Genomic DNA, 21,412 nt, shown 5'->3' with positions numbered 1-21,412 from the left:
TTAACAATAATCAATTATTTTTAATATTATTATGTCTATGTACAGATCTTATTGTAAAAATATCTTATTGGTTTTATTTGGTAGAGGTGATTCCTGATCAGATGTGATTGTGACCAGACAATGGACATTTCCCAGTAATGCATGATTTGGGCTTGTGACATGATGACATCTATGTAAATTTTTTCAGTACTGAGCACTGACACACTTTAGCGATGTAACAGTCATGGTTACAGTCACAGTAATCTGGGACACCTTAATATTGAACTATATCTATTTTACTATGTATGTTTTGACACAAAATATCATATAACTACTTCTGTGTATATTTGGATTTACATTGTTAGTTGTAAGTAGTTAAAAGTTTTAGACTATAACTTAATCGTGTTGATACATATTATATGTTACAGAATGTGAAGGGAATGTGTGAAACAATTAAGACCTGTATGTTACTCAATATTCCCATTAAACTCGGATTTAACATACTGCATAGTTATTGGTCAACTTTAGAACCATGTTTCCAAAAGTTGTCGTATCCGAGTGGATTTTTGCATTACGAATCAGGGCCCTGTTTAGAGTTCCAACGTTGGGCTGTGATTATTTACATTGGCAATTCCTGCTGAATCTAATGAAGAACAGGCTAATGCTGAAATAGCTTTATTTAATTTAGTTTAAATTATGTATAAAGAGTAAAATATATTATACACTACAGAGTAAAATATGAAGGTCAATATAGACAAGATGAGGTCATCACTCAGGTACCTCCAGCAAGCTTTGAGTAATGCCAGTATAGCACACTTGCTTATTCTCTATGCAAAAAATGTGGCCAGAATATATTCTATTGTCTGTGTTGACTGTAATAATATATTGTGGATTTGGTAAATTCATCATTTAATTAATAGTGATATGATATTATCAGTTACATCGCCATTCAAATATTTAAAGGAAAAATACTTCTATGCTTTTTAGTTAGAAAAAATAATTTTACGATATTTTGGTTGATTTGGTGTTTTTTACCATTGTTTGTATTCCATCATCAATTAATATTAAACTGTAAGTGCTAGTGTAATAAGGAGGTAAATACATCATGTTATGCTGTAATGATGGTTGCTTCTAATTTTATATTAATAAAAATAAAATATATATAAAATCTTTTTTTTTACACAAAACTAAAACATTTAAATAATAGTCACGTCACAGACTTAGCTATAATATATATTAATATACCATACTATAATATATAATATTATAGTAGCTACCAGAAATATAATATATTATTATAGCTGTGTGCGGTCACGAGAAAATTAGTATAGAAAATATATTATAGTAATATGCCTAGCTATAAAAATATGAATATATATTATAGCTAAGTCTGTGACGGGCTTTATCTTTATGGACAATCATCATGTTAGCTGAATGTTAGAGGTTTTGTATGTCTAGTAGAAATTAGGACAATTTATATTAGTAATATTGGATGGATATTGCATCATCTTTATACCCAAATACGCTCAAAGGAGTCCTCCTGTTCTGTAGGGTATTGGGAGAATGTTTAATCATTATTTCTTTCTATGACACACAGAAAAGCCAGACTTACTCAACATTTTTATAAGCGCCATAACATGCTTCGTGTCGAGGCCGCTAACAAAAATTATTTACGTTTGCGACGAAAACATAATTTTATGACAATGGTAAGCCATTGTGCTATGTTCTGGAGATAGTCAGCAAGCGCCATGGATAAATTCATATCAATATAATATTATACTGTAAAATGACGTGGCGTCGTATAAGTTATAACACTGGAATGAAACCTTAGTGTCTAAACACATTAGGCCGAAGAAAACGCGGCCGAAGTTCCGCGTGATTACGCCTGCAATGTATTTTAAATTACTGATGGGCGATGGATGGATGGACACACTATGCCGAAATTACGTCGCGTATTGTATGCATTTGACATTGCTGACGTAATCATGCGGAACTTCGGCACAACTTCGGCATGGTGTGTTTAGACATTAGATAATAGTTAGCTCAGATAATATGACAATAATATTAAGGCTGATAACACTAGATACTTAGGTTATGAATGTTGTTAGAATAACAACCTATAATAGTTCTAAATGCTTATGTAGTAAATGGAGCCTATAGACTAAAATCAGTCGACAATCATTACTCTGTTTGCCAACCGACTGCTTTTACAGCATAATATAAAACATCGGAAATTCTTTTGCGTACGTATGTCATGTCTTTGTGACCACTGATCAGTCCCTAGCTAATTGAGCGACACGAGTCATTCATACGTACGTAGTAAATTAGTACTGCGTACACACGGGCGGAAAGATGAGCGTTGGCACTACCGTCCAGCAATTTTTCTTCGCCAATTCGCCAATGTTTCAGTGTGTACGTAGCCGAATACCTACGTGCTACGTACGGTCGACGAGAGATTCGGTTACAAACCTTATTACCAAGAAGTAAGATCGAAAAGTGTTAAACCATTCTTTCTGCGACTGTACAAGACCGTTCAGAGTTATTTTACGTATGAAAGACCTTTATTCCCGCAACATAAGTTTCGCTATCTGAAATTCAGAGTGTAATGTTCTATAGGTGCTATGTGTAAGCACAGCGCATGCGCCGCTGAGGCGGGGGAGGGGCGACGAAGCTCTAGTGTTTCAGCGCTCAGTCACTCGCGTTGGTCAGTCTCGCTTGTGACATGAGAGGCCGCGATTGTACACATTCCACACGGTGCTTCGAGCAATGCATCACAATGAACAGCCTCCTGGGATCGCATGCAACGGTAAGTGCATCTTACATCATAAGAGAGAAGTAAGAAGTATGGATTGTATGGACACTCGCCGGGTAAACGGTTGCAACTTGCAACCGTTTACCCGGCGAGTGAGAATAGGAACATAAAGATGAAATTATATCACGCTCCCGGTCTATATGTATAAACATTTCACGATGTACCAGACCACCGAATCATGAATTCATGATTAGTATAAGTAACGGTAGCAATTCATGCGTATCTAATTTTTTATGAAATATACAGTGTGTAACAAAAACTAGTGATAATACTTTAGGGTGTGTACATGTTCCTTGTAGAGAGTTTACTGTGAAAGTAGCAGCTCTGAAAGACGAATATTTTTTTTCACTTTTGTATGGGCAAGGGCCCGAGCGTCACGAGTTTCCCCATACAAAAGTGAAAAAAAAATTTGGTCTTTCAGCGCTGCTACTTTCACAGTGAACTCTCTACAAGGAACACGTACACACCCTAAAGTATTATCACTTGTTTTTGTTACACCCTGTATAAATATAACAAGGTAAGTAACTATATTATATTGTAAACGTACTTGAGATTACCAAGATTACGTTAATAAAGAAATAAATTATAATAATTAAAGGGCTACGTATTTTTACATAAATAATAATTAAACAGATTAAGTATACACTCCCCGAAACACTTTATAAAATATAAGCAATATCTCTACAGAATTTGTCTGAAACTCTATATTCAAATTTAATGAACAGTTTTATTAGTTTACGTTTCAATGTGTCCTTCACGGCGTAGTTGTCAGTTGACGACGTGTTATTCAGCGGTTACGTGGCACTCAGCACCACTGGAGAGACAGAAAAAGCCCTACTGCCCGATGCCGGCCGGCGCGTCGCGACGTTCTTATGAGTAACTAGATGACGCTTGCAACTCAGTTGCGCCAAAATTCGTTTATCGCGCGGGCACATTTTTCCGGGATAAAAGTAACCCATGTCCTTTCCCGGGACTCAAAGTATCTCCATACCAAATTTCATCAAAATCGGTTCAGCGGTTTGGGCGTGAAGAGGTAACAAACAGAGTACAGACACACTTTCGCATTTATAATATTATTAGAAATTAGTATGGAAGTACGAGTATCACACAGCCTCCCCGACAAATACATGTAGAGTCAAAGATGATAAGCAACAGGCTTTTTTTGGTACTTTTTTACTAAAATCGGCTTACAAGCAAATGGTCCACCTTATTACGTGATAATCACCCATAGATACCACAGTATTGCCAAAAGTGTAAACCTAAATAGACTTTCGATTTTCTATTCAGGGCCCCCGTGAGGGCTACTGGCGCCTGTGTGCAAAAAAAGGATTTTGACCCCCTTTTAGGCAAATTTTTTGGGACCTCGGTTTCGGCCATGGAGCTAATGTTTCGGCGCCCCTAAAGATGGCAATTTGGCGCCCCTAGAGGATGGCGCCCTTTGTGCATTGCACATATAGTAGCGGGTTGTCTATTCCGCTGTATTAACTGAATCGTGGCATATACTCTACCACTGCTCTAACTATTCTTAAAGTAGTATTACATAAATACTTTTACTTAATTTCAAGAGGAATAGTATTTTTTATATAAAGGGAAAGACGAGAGATTTTCCAAGACGCAAAATGTAGAGAATATTCTTTTTAAAATAAATTAATTTAATATAATTTACGCACAACTACAATCTACATATACATTAATGAATACGTAAAGAATTAAACTTATATTAATAATTATTAAAAACGTTGCCTCTATGTTTCTTAAACGCATTATAAAATGTTGTAAGTAGCGCTATTGATTTGTTGTATTGTTCCTAAATGCTCTATTGCAATTACTGTGGTTAGACTCTGTGGTTTACAGTTTAGATATAACCTTCTTTTAACTTTTTGTACATTGAGTGTTTTTTTATTTCAGCCTTGAAATATCATTTGAATAGAAAATTATTTAACTGGAAAACAACGTTGTAAAGGTCGTAAAATTAACAAAATAACGATACGTTAACTAACAAAATTATAACGATAAGTTATATTTTAGTCAGTTCACTACTCTGTGTAATTTAATCCAACGATTAATATTATAAACAAAATAGTTTCTCCATGATAGTCCAACCTTTTATCAATGTCATGAGGTTCTTATAAATTCCGAAATAAAATTTGGGAAATTTTGTAGGACCGTCCGCGTCATTCAAAACAACCTTGTTAGTTGTTACCTATGTATTATCAGAATTATTTATATTTTATTTTATATGGATAGGACATCCCTATAAGTAGAGGGTAAGACCTATAGAGGGGAATAATCTTTTTATAGAGATAAGGCTTTCGCAAAATTTTTAAGTGGGTACCAACTACCAATTTCTTGGAATATATATTTTAATAATGCCGCAGACTTACACAAGTTCTTTACAAATGAAAACTATTTTTTGCACAAACGCATAAATTAGAAGAATACTTCTCCCCAATGAAATTCTATGAGTTTAACTGCCGTACTCAGCGTGGAACATTCATTACTTAAATGTAATTAATTAAAAATTTTGACATAAGCCTCGTACATTATCTGTCAAACTCTTCATTAAATTGAAGGTTAATCATAATTAAATGACAATGGCGGTAAATGTATTTTCTTTTTAGTTAATCACCAAATAATCAGTATAAACTACAGCTGCTCTACCACCGTGATTGCAAGACAGGGGTTCTAAAAGTTTTACAATAAAAGAAACCTTATTTTATTGTAAAACTTTTAGAACCCCTGTCTCTGCACTCGCGTGGTAGAGCTGTAGTTGATACTGATAGCACAATATTGTAGCCAGTAGAATAAAATATTGTACTCTATCGCCCGTTTCAATAAAAGGTTACACTGATAATTGTCTCCTAATATTCGAAGCTCTTACACAGCTTCTTTAAATTGAAAGTAATTGAAGATATCAGCGGATGAACCGGGTAACTAACTATTGTTCACTTTTTAGAGTTCCTTACCCAAAGGGTAAAAACCGGACCCTATTACTGAGATTTCGATGTCTGTCCGTCTGTCTGTCCAGCTGTCTGTCCGTCTGTCTGTCCGTCTGTCTGTCCGTCTGTCTGTCTCCAAGCTGTATCTCAAGAACCGCTATAGCTAGACTTCTGAAATTTTCACAGATTGTGTGTATCTGTTGCCGCTATAACAGTAAATACTAAGAACAAAATAAAGTTATTAATATTTAAGAGGGCTTCCATACAACAAACGTTATTTTTTTCGTCTTTTTGGCTCGTAATCCATAATGGCAACATATAGATACTTAAAATTTTCACAACATCCTCAATTATATGTGTACTTTAATATTAAATAATAAAATTAAAATTAAATAATTAGGGGGGGCTCCCATACAAAAAACACATTTTTTTCCTTATTTTCGCTCTGTAACGGTACGGAACCCTTCGTGCGCGAGTCCGACTCGCACTTGGCCGATTATTTGCATAAATGAAGGCTTTAGAACCGATATAATGATTTGAAATCCAAAATTGTGGATTATACGTAGGTATAGCTAGATATTAGCTGGATGATGAAGTTGGTGAGTTAGAGGCTTATTCAAATTACTCGTATACCTAAAGGAAAAAATGTGTAAATGCCCGTATGTTACAAAATACTAGTTATCTACTTCATCCACTTACGTCTTCAATTGTGATCGTGAATCATGACTGAGAGGCGCCTCAAATTGATATCAAAAATATATTCGCGCTGACTTTGTACACACAAACTGTTTGTTATAATCATTATGAAGTAGTTACCAAGTTTTTTTTAAATATTTAAGTACTAATGCATTACTATCTTTCTTACTAAAAAAGAAATATGTTTTAGTAAGAAAGATAGTAATGTTTTGTTTAAAGATAGCACTTATACAAGATGTTAGTGTAAACACCTCGTAAACACCGTTATCCTTGAAACATATTGTAAGTCTATGCTTGAAACCATCAAATGAGCCCGTCAAAATGAACAACTTTTTCTATGAGAACAATGCTAGGAACTGCCGATCCGGGCATCCGTATGGGTATGAAGACGGCACAGCAAGAGTCTGTTCCTAAATTGCCAGACAAAGACAAGTAGACCTTTTCTAGTTTTACTACTTATTATAAATAAAATACAGTACTAATTTATTTTTATTATAAGTAAGGTATTAATTATAGTTAATTAAGTAATTAAGTATAGGTATTTGAGTTAATTTTTTTTTAGTTTCAAAACTGCTTTTGAACCAAGATACTTAATAATATATGTAGGTTCATATTTTTTAGTAGTACCTAAAAGCATTTAAAAATACATATTATGTGTGCTTGCGCTGTGCGCACGACTCAACGACGCTATCAAGCGATTTTTCATCCTATACCTGGACGAGAGGCCACTACAGCATAACTTTTTTTACTTATTTGTACACTCGTAAGTAAAAATTAATGCATACTCAATACAAAATCTTAGTCACGTTTCTAGACAATGCTTCGAGATGTTTAAAAACAGAACGTTTATGCCGGTGTAAACTAAGATTGTATCGGAAACATCGCATAAGCAATTTACAACACTGTATCATTATACGTAAGATCTCTCCATCCATAGCCCAAAAAAAAAACTCAATCTGTAGTCCGTATGAAAATGAAGAGACCTTTTCGGTTTTCGTAGCTAGCACGTAGCCCGTAGCCAACTCGTAGCACCTACGGGCTACGACCTAATGTTGTTTTAACCTCCGAAAAAAAAAGGGGTTTTACAAGTTCAACATGTTTGTGTGTCACCTGTGCATGTGTGATTGTGTATATTTGTGCGTGGCACCGTAGCAGTCAAGCGGACTGTACGAATTTAAATCAATTTTTTTTAAACATCAACTTACCTGTAACATCGAAGTACCTGGCCGAGCCCGAGACGGTATTTTGAAGGATTACCTTGAATAAATATTATATCTAGTAGTTAGCTATGTTGGGGGACCTTAAAAATGTACGATATGCATATTATTTAATTAGGCATGCGGTCCTACACATGTTAACATAGCTTGTATGACGATCTTGGGCACGCAGCCAAAATGTACAAAAATCTATCACAGCCAATAAGTATACAATATCGTTTGTATAAACCGGAAATATACTTAGTATAATTATTATATTAATCAATTTGTACACAACTAGATATCCGCAGTAATTAATGGCAATGAAACTGTACGTTTTGCCGTGGTTTTGCCGCAACAAAAAATATTCTAATGTCTAATGTCTTTTATAATTTATTTTTATACTTGAAAATAAGCTCCGAATTATTTCATTTTCTAAAATTAGTTACTACATTATATTTCCGAGAATCCGACCTGAGCAAAAACACGATATCTTAAAATTTTCTCGATAGACAAAAATCACAAAGATGCATCTAATTTTCACGAATTTTTCATTTATTGTTGTAACCGTGCATTGAACTATGTTAATATTTTAACACATTGTATAAAATTCTATCATTGAGAGATCAACCTAGCGGATTTTTAAAATGTTGCATATTTATCGAGTTATTGAGAAAAAACTAATTTGGCTATGAATCCGCTATATATTATATTTATACTAGAGATCGCCCAATGGTCGAAATTCGACCTTAATTTCAACGACATTAGGACTACTACCTATATTTTGTAAAAAAAATATTAACTTTATCATATTTTTTTCAACTCTCGTCTCTGGGACTCAGCTGATCTCAGACTGGCCGTGTAAGCATTGTCTAATAGTATCTAAGATTCAATAAAAAAACTATAATCCATTTTCAATTTGTCACCTTGTTGTCAACAGACTTCAACCATAAATAAAAGACTATAATTCGTATGCATAGGCTTGTCAATCAAAAATCTGTTAATTTTCCTTGTGTGTGTGTTGTAGTGTGTGTAATGTTTTATTTGTTAAAAAAATGTATGATTAAAGCATAATTTCAAAATAATATTAGCTCGATGCACTCCTTCACCATTTAACTATAACTGTGCAAAATTTCATTCACCTACGTTTCCCCATTTTTCGTCAAAAGGGATACAAAGTTTTTGGCTCACGTATTAATATATAGATGTCGATGTGTTGTCATCAGTCAGTCAAGGTTTTTTTTTTATGTAGATGACGTGTCATCAATAATTATTATCATCAGTCAGTCAAGGCGTGACGACGCGAGCCCTCACAAAGCTCGGCTTGTAGCTAGTAGTGTAGTAGTGATATTTTGTCCGTCTGTTCGTCACCGGCATGTCACACAGCTTCAATTTAGCTAATTGAGACCGCGTTACAAACCATTGCGAATGATTGTCTCAAAGTTGGAACGTTTCTTAAAGAGAGGATCTCTTAAAGAGATAAGTACGCCAATATAATATTGTCACTTTTATAAATATTGTAATTTTGTACACAAGGAGAATAAATAAATAAATGAATCTCTGTGTGTCTGTCAATCTGTTTGTCTGTATGTATGTCTGTTGCCTGTCTTTTTTAAACCGCTAATCCAATTTTGTTGCTTTTCATGCCCAGCATTGCCCAGCATAATATAACTATGGACTAAACCAGTGCCTCCCGATCTTTTTCAGCCATGGACCCAGTAAAATGTAGCACAGTTTTCTCGGACCTCTTTAATAAAAAACAGCAAAAAATGTTGAATCCTCGTGCTAAGTAAGCATAAAAAAATTGTTTTATTTCTGAATAAATTTGAAACAAAAGTCTACATGGTGCCATAGTGATTACGAGACATTAGCATTTATGTATGTTCCAGAGATGATACCGCGGACCCCATAATATAATATACTTGCGGACCTCCAGGGGTCCGCGAACCACAGGTTGGGAATCACTGGACTAAACAAAAGTAACGGAATAATCACAAAATTTACTTAATAAATTTTGACGTAGATTTTGACATAATATTATGGTGTTTCCCGGCGTTCGACGAAACCATAGACTTAATATACTGTGCATTATAGGTTTATGGACGAAACCATATTAATTTCTTCCTGCATAGGTATGTGGCTCCGAAACTTGACTGAGGCATCAAAGCCCAAAACCTAGCCTCAAAACCACCAGAATGGTTGTGACTAAAAAAGTTAGGCTTAAAAGCCCAAAAACTGGCTCTAACTTTTCGTATGGATATACTTTAAGTTCCGGGACATAGAAAACTTTTTATCCCGGAAAAATGTACGGTAGCCGCGCGATATACTAATTTTGGCGCAACTAGTAAAATAATAATTTACCTGTAAATCGCGTGTATAGTTCGTGCACATAATTCGAACTTTGTTATTTTAATACAATGATGGATATTGCATGCAAGTGTCTTTACATGTCGCTTTTAATGCTTCTACATTTTACTTTGTATCATACCTAAATTACCTAATGTAATGAGTAATGACTAATGATATAATATTTTCTCGTAAAATATTGATTCTGAGCAGTGGCGTAGCAAGGTAACTGAGGGCTCAGGGACAAAAAATAACGTAGGGGCTAGGGCCCCAACCAGTGGTCTTGCGACTCAGAAGTCGCAAGACGTAAAATGTTAGTTCTATGAGATCTTGCGGCAAATAACTTTTGCAAATCTAATTAATTATTACTTACGATCCGAAAGATACATTAGAAAAAAAAATGTACAACTACAAACATATTTTAAAATTATAGATTGTAGATATACATTACCCCCTGAGCTTGGGGGCTCCTGGGCGCCGCCCCACCTTTCCCCTTAGTAGCTACGCCACTGATTCTGCGAAGTCCTATTATCGAATATGATGATATAAAACGTCTCAATTTATTGCTAATACGATAAATGTAATCCAATCGCAATTTCACGTTGCACATTTATTGATTAATGTTTATATTATACTTGACCTCGTTTTAAATTTTCCGTTTATTTTTACTTATTCGTTGAAATTCTCGTACTAGTAGGTAAACTAGTATGTAACTTAATATTTAATCATTTCTCATACTTAGTAATTTTCCAAATTGTCGTCACCAGAATCCATACTTACAATACTAATATCCATACTTCTGTCTGTTTGTTACCTCTTCACGCCCAAACCGCTGAACAGAGTTTGCTGAAATTAGGTATGGAGATACTTAGAGTCCAAAAGACTAGCTGCTAGAGTATAGACAAATTGACCGACAAATTGTCAAACGAAATTATCGTTTTGTCCCTTTATTCTGACAGTATTTCTATTTTATCAAATTGTTACAACGCTCATACGAAGCTTGCTGGCCTGAGATGGTATTTGTGGTTTGATATTTTCCTTAGTCTATGATATAACTTAAAAACAGTAAAAGAGTAAATAATAAGCTAAAAGTCGATTTTTATGTAGCTACAAAGTTTCCGCTACGCGCGTAATAAAATGTCTTTGGATGATGCAATGTGCACAATATCTTCTATAATAGCGTTATTCAAAGGAATTATTGAAGTCACTGATAATACGCCTTTATATTTTACCGCAATAGCTCAACATATATTACTCAGTAATTTCTTTCTATATTAATGATTCATGGATATTGGATAAGATATCTTGTTATTGGGTTCTTACGGTATCTAGATATTTTATATTTGCAAATAAGGATGTTAAAAAGACAGTACCTAAGTTGAGTATGCCGCAGGCGCAGGCCGATGTGGGTACAGACTCTATAGAGTTTACAGTCACACCAAAACTGTATAGCATAAAATAAAACTATATAGTTGTAATGTGGTTTCAGCACAACATATCATACAGTAGAGAAACTCAGCCACTGATGCCCTTGAAATCAAACTCGCTCTACACAGATACAAGTTTTACGCGCGTATTACTACAAACTCATAGATACACATAGTCGTGATCAGACAGCCTGCATAATTTGTTCGGATTACGTTTACTTTGTAGGATTATATCTAGTATCCAGAACAAATTATGTAGGTCCGCTACCGACCCATAAATCTCTGACAGTATAATTCTTTACTCATCCTTACAATGAGTATTTTAGAGGCGATTTAGAGGCAGTCGGTGCTAGTGCTCAGGGCGGAAATTTTTTTAGAGCAGAAAAATTTGGAAATTGGAGAAAACTTAATGTTTTTAGGGCGCAAAAATTTGGAAAGTGGAGTTTTTTTTAGGGTCATTTAAATTTCTTAATTTAGATTTCTTTTATTCTTTAAAATAATCATATAAAAGTTTTAAAAGATAATTCAGGAAATTCGATAATATAAATGTTTCTTAAATCGAAAAATTGTAAACCATAATTTTGACGATTTAAGTAAAATACTTCGAAATAATAATTTATTTCATTCATTGATTTTTCTCTTCTTCCTAAAATATCAAAACTGCATTACTTTTAGTGACATTTTAATGTTGGGGCGGAATTTTCAACGCCCAAGGGCGCCAAAAGTTTAAAGCCGGCCCTGCATCCTTACCTGTTTTCCGGGAAGTCGCGGTGACATTGTTCACGCCGTGACCACGCTTCGAATAGCAGGCGCCAAACGATCTATTTTAATTAAGACATTAATTATTAGCGTATTCGCTGTTCGTGCCATTGAGACGTCTATTTGTAGTACTTAAAGGACGCAATTGTTTAGGACGAAGTTCGCAAATAATTAACAATCGGAATACTTCAATTGACGCTTTGAGTTTTTTTTTTAATGGTACTGATATGTTAATTGCCAATAACAAGTACAGTAGGCCATTGATTGAATCAATCAAATTCACAAGACGTGTATCTACATACCAATTACTGAATATTGAATAATGAAATCATATAAAATGCTGATTAGTGATGCGTAATTTAAGATAGGTATACGTATATGTATATGATGTGTTGTGTGAGCAGTGATGTGTCATCAGAGAAATTGATTCGTAGGTAGCTACGTTATTAGTTTGGCTTGTGTCAATATTAATAGTGGTTTGTCGGCATATGACTACTTGCAACAAGAGGAACGGGACTAGTGGCGGGGCAAGACCAAAATTTGATGTGGGCAAGATATGTTTTGCGAGGTTCCCTGATTTATGACGCAAGAAGACGAATTTTGTTGAGCGAAAGAATATTTGCAAATTTTTTTTTAATTAAACTATGAGGATCAAAACGCGTAAATCCTAAAATATTGTTACGTGCTAGGGTTCGAGGATTTGGAGAGAAAGACCTGGTGACTCTCTTGAAGACTTTATTAACACTGCACTAAGCACTAGGTCACAACACTTAGCACTAAGTCCAAACACTAATCACTAGGTCCAATCACTAAGCACTATCACAGTCCTAGGTCGTAGCGAAGTCGCAGGTTTCACTGGTTCACTATTGATCACTTGTTATCGCCTCGAAGATCGCTCAGATCGAACTGAATTGCCGGGCCTGCCTGCGGCTTTTTATATGGCGAGACGAATTCCAGAAAGTTCCCGATTCACGTAAACAAGTAAACAACCGTAGGAACTTTCTAGGAGGCTCGAGCATGTACCACAATAAAAGTACACAACTAAACACGTAAACAAAATAAACCGGTAAACACGTAAACAAAATGTTGGACTTTTCTAGAAGGTTCGAGTATGTACTTGCGCACCTCATGCCATCTAGTATTGAGTAGGGGATTTATGTTGCCTGTGCTCCCTCGGTAAGTTTCGCTGGTTTGTCGCTAGATTGCACCACGTGTCCGTATACCATGTACCGTAACAATATCCTCGTGGTCCAAGCGGCCTCGCGCAGTGGGCGGACTCGTGGGCAGTGGCCCAATTCGCCGCCTCTGAACGGGAGGTTTTTTTTTTTTTTTTTTTTTTTTTTTTTTTAATGGCCCCTATATGGGACCTCTTGTTCCCCCTTACATTATAAGGGACAATTGTTTGCATGTTACATTTTATCCTTAATTTGTTGACAAATTGTTTACATTGATCATTTTTACATACATATTATATACTTAAAGCTTAATGCTACATCAATTTTTATGCATTACTTTACACATTTTTCGACACTTCGCGGGAGTGTTCGGTGCGAATTTGTTTTGCTGGAGTTATTTACTTACGAAATAATTCTTACAATTGAGTGAGATGCATGACGTACAGTTGCATATTGTTGGTATATTTCTATAGCATTGAAATTCCATTAACATCTTATACATAATCTTATATACCTATATATAATTTTAATTTGGTTTGCTTTACATTTTATTTTTATAATATCTATTTAGTACATATTTCTTATTCCTCAGTGTTGTTTACATTGTTATCTATAATTTACATATTATTGATTTCTATTTCTATCTTGGACTATATTATGGCTACCTTATAATTACCTATGTATAATTTTACAATTGTTTGTTACAGTTCTGTTTCATACTATCTTTTTGACACATGTTTTATATTTCTTTAGTATTGTTTACATCGTTATCTATAAGTTACATATTATATTCTTCTGTTATATTACATATATTCAATTACATAAACATCTGTACGTAAATACTTTTCCATGTTATAATATATTGTTCGTATAATAAATATTTAATAATATATTCTTATGTATAAAAATAATTCTTACTGCTTATTTATTTGCTTAGTCTATATATGCTTTGTTATTTTTATCATAACCATATATATGACAAGTGTTTTTTTTTTTTTTTTTTTTTTTTTTATATATATATATATCTGAACGGGAGGTTATATCCCGACCAAGTTACGTAGGTCCGCCATCTGCCTATGAAATAATTTCTCTAACAGTACCTACAGTACATACATTTTTTTTTTTTTTTTTTTTTTTTTTTTATATATCTGAACGGGAGGTTATATCCCGACCAAGTTACGTAGGTCCGCCATCTGCCTATGAAATAATTTCTCTAACAGTACATAATCACCATAGAAGTGATAGAAGGTACTAAAGTTGCAAATTATAAACCTTAATAGTCAGAGTTTTCCTGGAAACTAATTGCATATTGTTAACTTTATTGATGTAGAGACATTACTGTAATTAACACCTGAGTGGATGTTAATTATGATAGACGTTTAGCAATTAGATACTTAACATAATATGATTGCATTATTGTATGTCATTGAAATTACTGAAAAAAATTGCCGGCAACAATTTTCAGCAACAGCTACCATTAAGATGAACTGCATAATACAGCTTATCAGTTATCACTTATCATTAAATTTATTATCAATAACACTGTGTACTTAAAACTGAATTTGTCATGAGTGATGCCGCCCTAAGCATATAACCCTTTAAAGTTTAACCCTTTAAGAAGTGGATATAACTATGCAATACCTATTTCTTCTATCTTAGAAAAGTCATTATGGTGCCAGACAAAGAATTCTCTTTTTTTGTCTGGCACAATAATGACTTTTCTATAATGACTTCTCTTGAAACGCTGCATAAACATTTTCAATAGTATCAGGAATAGTCTCTAGCCAAATGAAACAAGTTAACCTCAAAATATCTGTCCCGTAATAAATAATTCAACGTATATTGCTTTTATAAATTAATAGATATAATAGATATGTAGTTCTATATTTAGGTAGAAGGTGTATTAGGAAATTATTTAGGTATTTAGAAGAGGCTTTAAAAAATGTTCTTATTCTTATTAGTTGGTAAGTAATTTCGGAGTCATTAGATCATTTACAAATGAGAAGGACCTCTTCCTTAGCTATTTTCCCGAGATGAGGAATGAGGATCTCTCTGAATGGAGCGAGGGCTGATGACGCATGCGTCAGCATTATTGATCAGGATCCGGGGAGATGGCATTTGACGGTCAAAGTATCCACGTTACGTCAGTCATCTGTGACCTTGAATGATAAAACCCTCGGTAATGGAAGGGTTCTGTAACGATTAAAATCTAGATACTGTTCTCAAGTGTGTGCTTTGATTAGTATATTATTGTACTGACGTGTCAACTATCTATTGAAGTCTGAAGGCCGCTATTATTTTCAATGATACAGCTCCATGGAAAATTTTAAAAAGGTCGTAATATTATTATGTTCATTTGTTTTGTTCCATAGTCTGATTTAAGGCAATAAACATAATAGTATTTTTAGTGGCTAGTTACAAAGATTATTTACAAACGTTGTATAGGCAAAACTCTACGTCTACCATGATGGTTGACAATGATGGCCATCATCGACGTCGATGGACAATCATACACGTCAAATATGTCCGTCTGATCGTAATCATGATCCAATCAAGTCAAATCCAACGCTCGTGGAGAGTCCGTATGAAATTTTCGAGCACTATTAATAATTAATGATTAGGCAATTATTAATTAGAATTGTTAATTTTTCATATTAATTTGCTAGTTATTTTCAAAATATTCGACTAAAAGTATATAATAATTAATAACAAACAAGTAATACAAAACTGCTTAGTCTAAAAGACAGCTCTACTAACATCTACTAACGTATGAGGTGTTGACAACTGTCGAAGAAATTCGCCTATCAGACGAAATTAGAACCGTCCGTCAGTTATTCTGAGCAGTGACGTCACAGATCCCATTTACACAGATCGCTGAAATGCTCGCAGGTGATACAACGATTTTATTATTTAAGTGGAGTGAAAATAAAACATCACATGACACACCCATTTGATATTTTAGGTGCACGTGGATCATACGAATTCCGTTATTGTCTTAGAACGTTTAAATTTACTCTTTTTAGAGAGGTAAATTCCCAAATTAATAATGAATTACTTAAGCCGAAAACAACAACAACAAACTGTTTTATAATCTGGGCTTATTGTCCAGGATTAACCCTCGAATTAAAATTTGGGCTTTAAACAGCAATTTTAGTAACCAAAGTGTATTATAATTTATTTAGAAGTAACAAATATTATTAGCCAGTGAACTTTGGCTATATCTCATATTGTTATTAACAACAATATTATTATTATATACAAGGTACTTGCAGATTATTAATTATTAACGGCTTGTTAGCTACAGTACTTACATTAAGTGCTTAATTTCGTCCAAAATTCTCCAGTTATTTCAGATTAATAATAATGAATTATTTTGGCACAGTCATAATCAAAATTTGCTCCCACTTTGGGTTCGATTTAGGGCCGTTTGCACATTTTTTTTAGGTTATAAAATACTAGATGACGCCCGCAACTCCGTTGCACGAAAACTCGTTTATCGCGCTGGAACCGTACATTTTTCCGGGACAAAAAGTATTCTATGTCCTTTCCCGGGACTCAAAGTATCTCCATGCCAAATTTCAGCAAAATCGGTTCAGCGGTTTGGGCGTGAAGAGGTAACAGACAGACAGACAGACAGACGGACAGACAGACGGACAGACAGACGGACACACTTTCGCATTTATAATATTAAGTATGGAAGCATGGATTGTTATTGGCATTGAATAGAGATGATGCTACTGTTTTGTAGGAAGATCGAAGTTGTCTCTTTAAATATCGTAGCATATACTAACTTTTGAAATCTTTGTATTTATAAAGTGTCACCGGTCACGTTTAGTTTACAACTCTACATAAACACGCGATGTTAATTTTGCCTGTAGCGCCTGTGTTGCATTCACCTTTATTTACAAAGAATATAAACAAAAGAACATGACGGAAACCCCGATTCTTCGGTTTTGATAGCTTCGTTTCTTGATCGATTCCTATCAAAATACGAAATGATATCCTCATAAAATGTCAAACCAACGTAATATGAGATTCGTTTGACGTATGTCGTTTAAGATAATACTTCATCCTATATTTTGATAGTAAACGGGCAGGGTGCATCAAAGTTGCACTAAAACATTATAATGGGTGAACAGCATTAGCTATGTCCACACTGTGCACTTTCATCTTCAATTTTCGTCATCAACTTTCATATTGGCGCATTCAATAATTTAATGCGTCAAGGAACGCAACGCCAATATTGTCATTTTTGAAGTTTTGGATACGGTCAGAGGGCATGAGTCGCGGGCATGCCTCACGTTCGCTATAGACTGCGCTATAACGCATGCCCTTGACGAACAGAAAAAGTCACAGTGTAGACAAAGTTATTATGACGTATTAGGTGCGCAGGAGTTTGATTTATATTACTCTGTTGATTTACAAGCCCACTTTTAGCTTCGTCGTTGAGGTATCGGAATTTCCAAAGATTATATTACGAGCTACTTGCCAATAACAATCTAATATTTCTTCCTTGGAAGTGCATACTAATATACTACATTGTATAACAATGTGCTGTTATATTTTATAGATATATTTAGATGGGAATGTTTAAAGAAGATTGATAGCGTTTATAATATACCTACACACTTACATATTATGTAAGTAGGTAGGTATTGGCTTACGTTACAATTTGATCTAGTATGTATTACGTTAAATTATATATTCTCTTGACTTCTACTAGTTTGTCTATCTGTAGCTTATTTTTACCAAGACTCTTTTTGACTTTCAGCTTCACATCTCGAAAGCCGATGTACCTAAATCAAAATAGTTACATCTGAACAACTTTTAACACTTTGTTTTATAAAATATACTTACATGATATACTTATTCAATGATACCTCATGGAGTTGATGTGACAAAAAATTATATTTACCCACTTTATGTCGGAGGTTACACGTTTAGTTTCTCATCAATCTGATCCATCAATCTGGTAAAGATTGACACGAAACTTAACGTGTACGGTGTAGGTACCCCATGGATTGATGTACTGATAATTTTTTTATTACGTACTTTTTAGCCATCAATCTGGCGTCAATCTCAGATTGATGGACTGACCTGATGCCAGATTGAGCGTGTAACCGACGACTATGTTTCTTTTAGTAATATTTTTTTAGAGTCGAAAGTAGTTAACTACGAAACACTAAAAACTATAATATGTATTTTTGCCAAAAAATGGTAACTTACATTTGTAAGATTCGTCAGCCGATTCTTACTGAATTAATCAGGATATTCATCCTGATATTCCTGCTAAGTTAATAAGGAATTTGGTATCTCAAGGAAAAGTCTTTATTTTCGCAAACAAACGGCAAGGTCAATTGAAAGACAAAAAGTTAGAGGCGACGTCACGTCTGACTATTAAAGCTAAGGTTCGTTGACCCCACTTTCCTAATGTGCTACAATTTATTCTTAGTACCTCATTATACTAAATCCATTTTCATTCATTACTATACCTTATTATATTTTATTACTTTTCATAGAGTCTATGAAAAGTAATTTACCTTGTTTGGTGTTTGTGTAAAAGACATACATAGATAAACTTAGTTTTAAAATATGTTTACATTACATAGAATTTAACTACTTATTAACTTACGAAGTAGCTCTCGTGAGTAATTATTGTAATCTTTTTGAAAAATATATTTTATGGACTTCCATACTTAAAATAAATTATATTAATTAACTTTGATGATAAATTTATTTTTACAAAAACATTGTATGTTAGATACTCTTACATCTACAGTTAGTAACAGTAATAAATTACAATTATTATTTTCAAAACAATAACTGCATGTACGACATTGAGGTTTGTTTGTCATCATTAAAATATATTTTAATCAATGATATTATGTGAAAAACGTAAAGTGTAACTTTATTACATTTCTCGTAAAATATGATATTCTGTTTTGTTTTATTTAATTGGTTTAGAAAAAAATTATATTTGTCGCAGTCAACTGGTTTAAATAGCCGTTCAATCAAACAGCTAGCCCTTTGACTGAACAACGCTATTCAATCAGACGTCTAGCTTTTTAATTGAATATTTAAGTGTGGGTTGCACCAGACTCCAGAGGCGTGGTTAAAGTTAAAGTTAAGGTTAAAGTTATGGTTATAGTTAAGGCTAAATTTAGAATTAACTTTCACCTCAACTTTGACCGGAGAAATTGACAGATGACAGCTGGCCCAACAAGGTTATAAATGAATGTGGGCGGGGGCGCTGCTGGTAAAGGAGAACTGTCAAAAATGGTGTTTTTGTATGATGACAGCGTTAGTTCTTTCTTTCGCCACGTGCCTTGTCGAGCTCTATGGTTATGGTTAAATATGGCGTCTTGATGGCGTCCATTTTTAATTTTAACCAAAGATTTGACATTTTGCATTGTAGTTAAAGTTATGGTAATAGTTAAAGTTACATATAGTTAATGTTAGTTGGTGCAACCCAACCTAAGTCGCTGAAAATGTTCAAAACTACAGCTGATTCAAAAGCTGCCGTTTGATCGAATTAGTTCAGCGCTCACCACCGCGGCGCTAGGTGCGTTTTAATGCGGGTAACTAACTTATTAACTAATTAACAGTAACTAACTTATTTTTCGTAAATATACGTTACAAGTATTATTAAAGAGACAGAAATTATTGGGGCACATACGAGTGAATCAAAATTTAAACTAATATTCGAGGAGAAATTACGGGGTTATGAAATGCATCACGTTCAAAATGAGTTAGATTACAATAATTAATCTGCTTGTTATCATTACGCTTGAGTAATAATAGCACTAAAGTCTAAACTAATGGTCACTTTAGTTAATTTACTATTTAACCAGTTGGCTAAGCGTCATCTAGCTGTAGCCAACAAGCCGGCTAAACGACGTATAGCCATGTGATTGAATGGCATTGTTCAGTCAAATCCTGTTTGATTGAATGGCTTTTTTAGCCAGTCGACTCACGACTGCGTCATCTTGATAAGGAAGACATAAAGTAAACGATTATTCTAACAAAAATACCATTTGGCATAACATAATAATATTATGAGGATAAAAACATATTTATTTTTTAAAATATTGTTTTTAATACTTATAAAAATACTTTTGAACGCTTTCGGAGGCCATTTAAATATTTTCAGAATTTGTCTCTGAAAAACAATTTCTCTCAACTTTTCCGCATGAAATTCTCCTATCTGTTATCTCTTTCTAACAACAATATGAAATGTAGCTGTCTCATTTTTACAGTATTATAATATTTTAAAAAAAGTTTTTCGAACACGTTGCAGCTTTACGTGGAAATAATATCTATTACGTAGAGCTAAGGGCTAGAGTGCCATTGATCGGGCGGGCGGGCGGCGGGCGCCCACGTGGCTCGCGCCCAGAATAGTCAGTTCGCCCTGAAACTCCGCACTGAGTAGACGTGTTATGTTACACTAAAATTATTTTATAGTAATTGAAGACTTGAATTTTGTACTTAATTTTTTACGCTTACTAATTATTGAAATAATCATTTTAGATTTTTTTTATTTGTAAGTGAACTATAAGGTTGTGCATATACAGCGTGTGTGAAAAACGGTTGTGAATTCTTTAGTTTTGTGACAGTCTTGTTGTGAGGACAAGGTGGTTAGGCGCCGGCGCCAGTCTCAGTGTATGTGATGCGATGCGCGACAAAATTGCCGCGTTGCTCCGCAGCGGTGTGCGTGCGCCAGTAGATGACAAGCCAGACAAACTGCACAATGACATTGCACCCGTCCTACTCATTTCAAATGGAGGTTCGATTTTTGAATATACTAAGATTCGTTGCATTCTATTGGACAGAATTATTCTAAATTGCATTCTAGCTTCTGTTTCGATAGCGAAGTTAGATGTCGAAAACGCACCGCTAAGGGGCGCTTGCAAATGCAATAATTTGGCTTAGGATCAATTTATACTAGCGCAGAGTCGAAGCGCATCGAAGCGAATTATTAAAACTGAATATAACAAATTCAACCTTAACTCCAAAGCGTTAACGCACTTTATTACTTCTGAGAATTTAAAAAGGCGCGCGCATCCGCGCGAATTCGCGTCGATGC

General features: G+C 34.3%; 1 protein-coding gene across 2 annotated transcripts in view; it reads left to right on the top strand.

The window, feature by feature from the left end:
* The first annotated feature begins 2,664 nt into the window (after window positions 1-2,664).
* LOC121729384 (b(0,+)-type amino acid transporter 1-like) overlaps window positions 2,665-21,412 on the top strand; it is a 46,980-nt gene continuing 28,232 nt past the window's right edge. The window contains exon 1 of one of the 2 annotated variants that reach the window (XM_042117876.1): window positions 2,665-2,785. In XM_042117876.1, the coding sequence (XP_041973810.1) occupies window positions 2,746-2,785 (40 nt within the window). In that variant the 5' untranslated portion in view covers window positions 2,665-2,745. Of the gene's footprint in view, window positions 2,786-20,841; window positions 21,113-21,412 lie in introns of those variants that run through there. The other variant, XM_042117875.1, reaches the window with a different exon arrangement.

Source organism: Aricia agestis, chromosome 8 (genome assembly GCF_905147365.1).
Source record: "Aricia agestis chromosome 8, ilAriAges1.1, whole genome shotgun sequence".
NCBI classification, from domain to species: Eukaryota; Metazoa; Arthropoda; class Insecta; order Lepidoptera; family Lycaenidae; genus Aricia; species Aricia agestis.
This window is presented reverse-complemented; position numbering and strand designations above follow the sequence as displayed.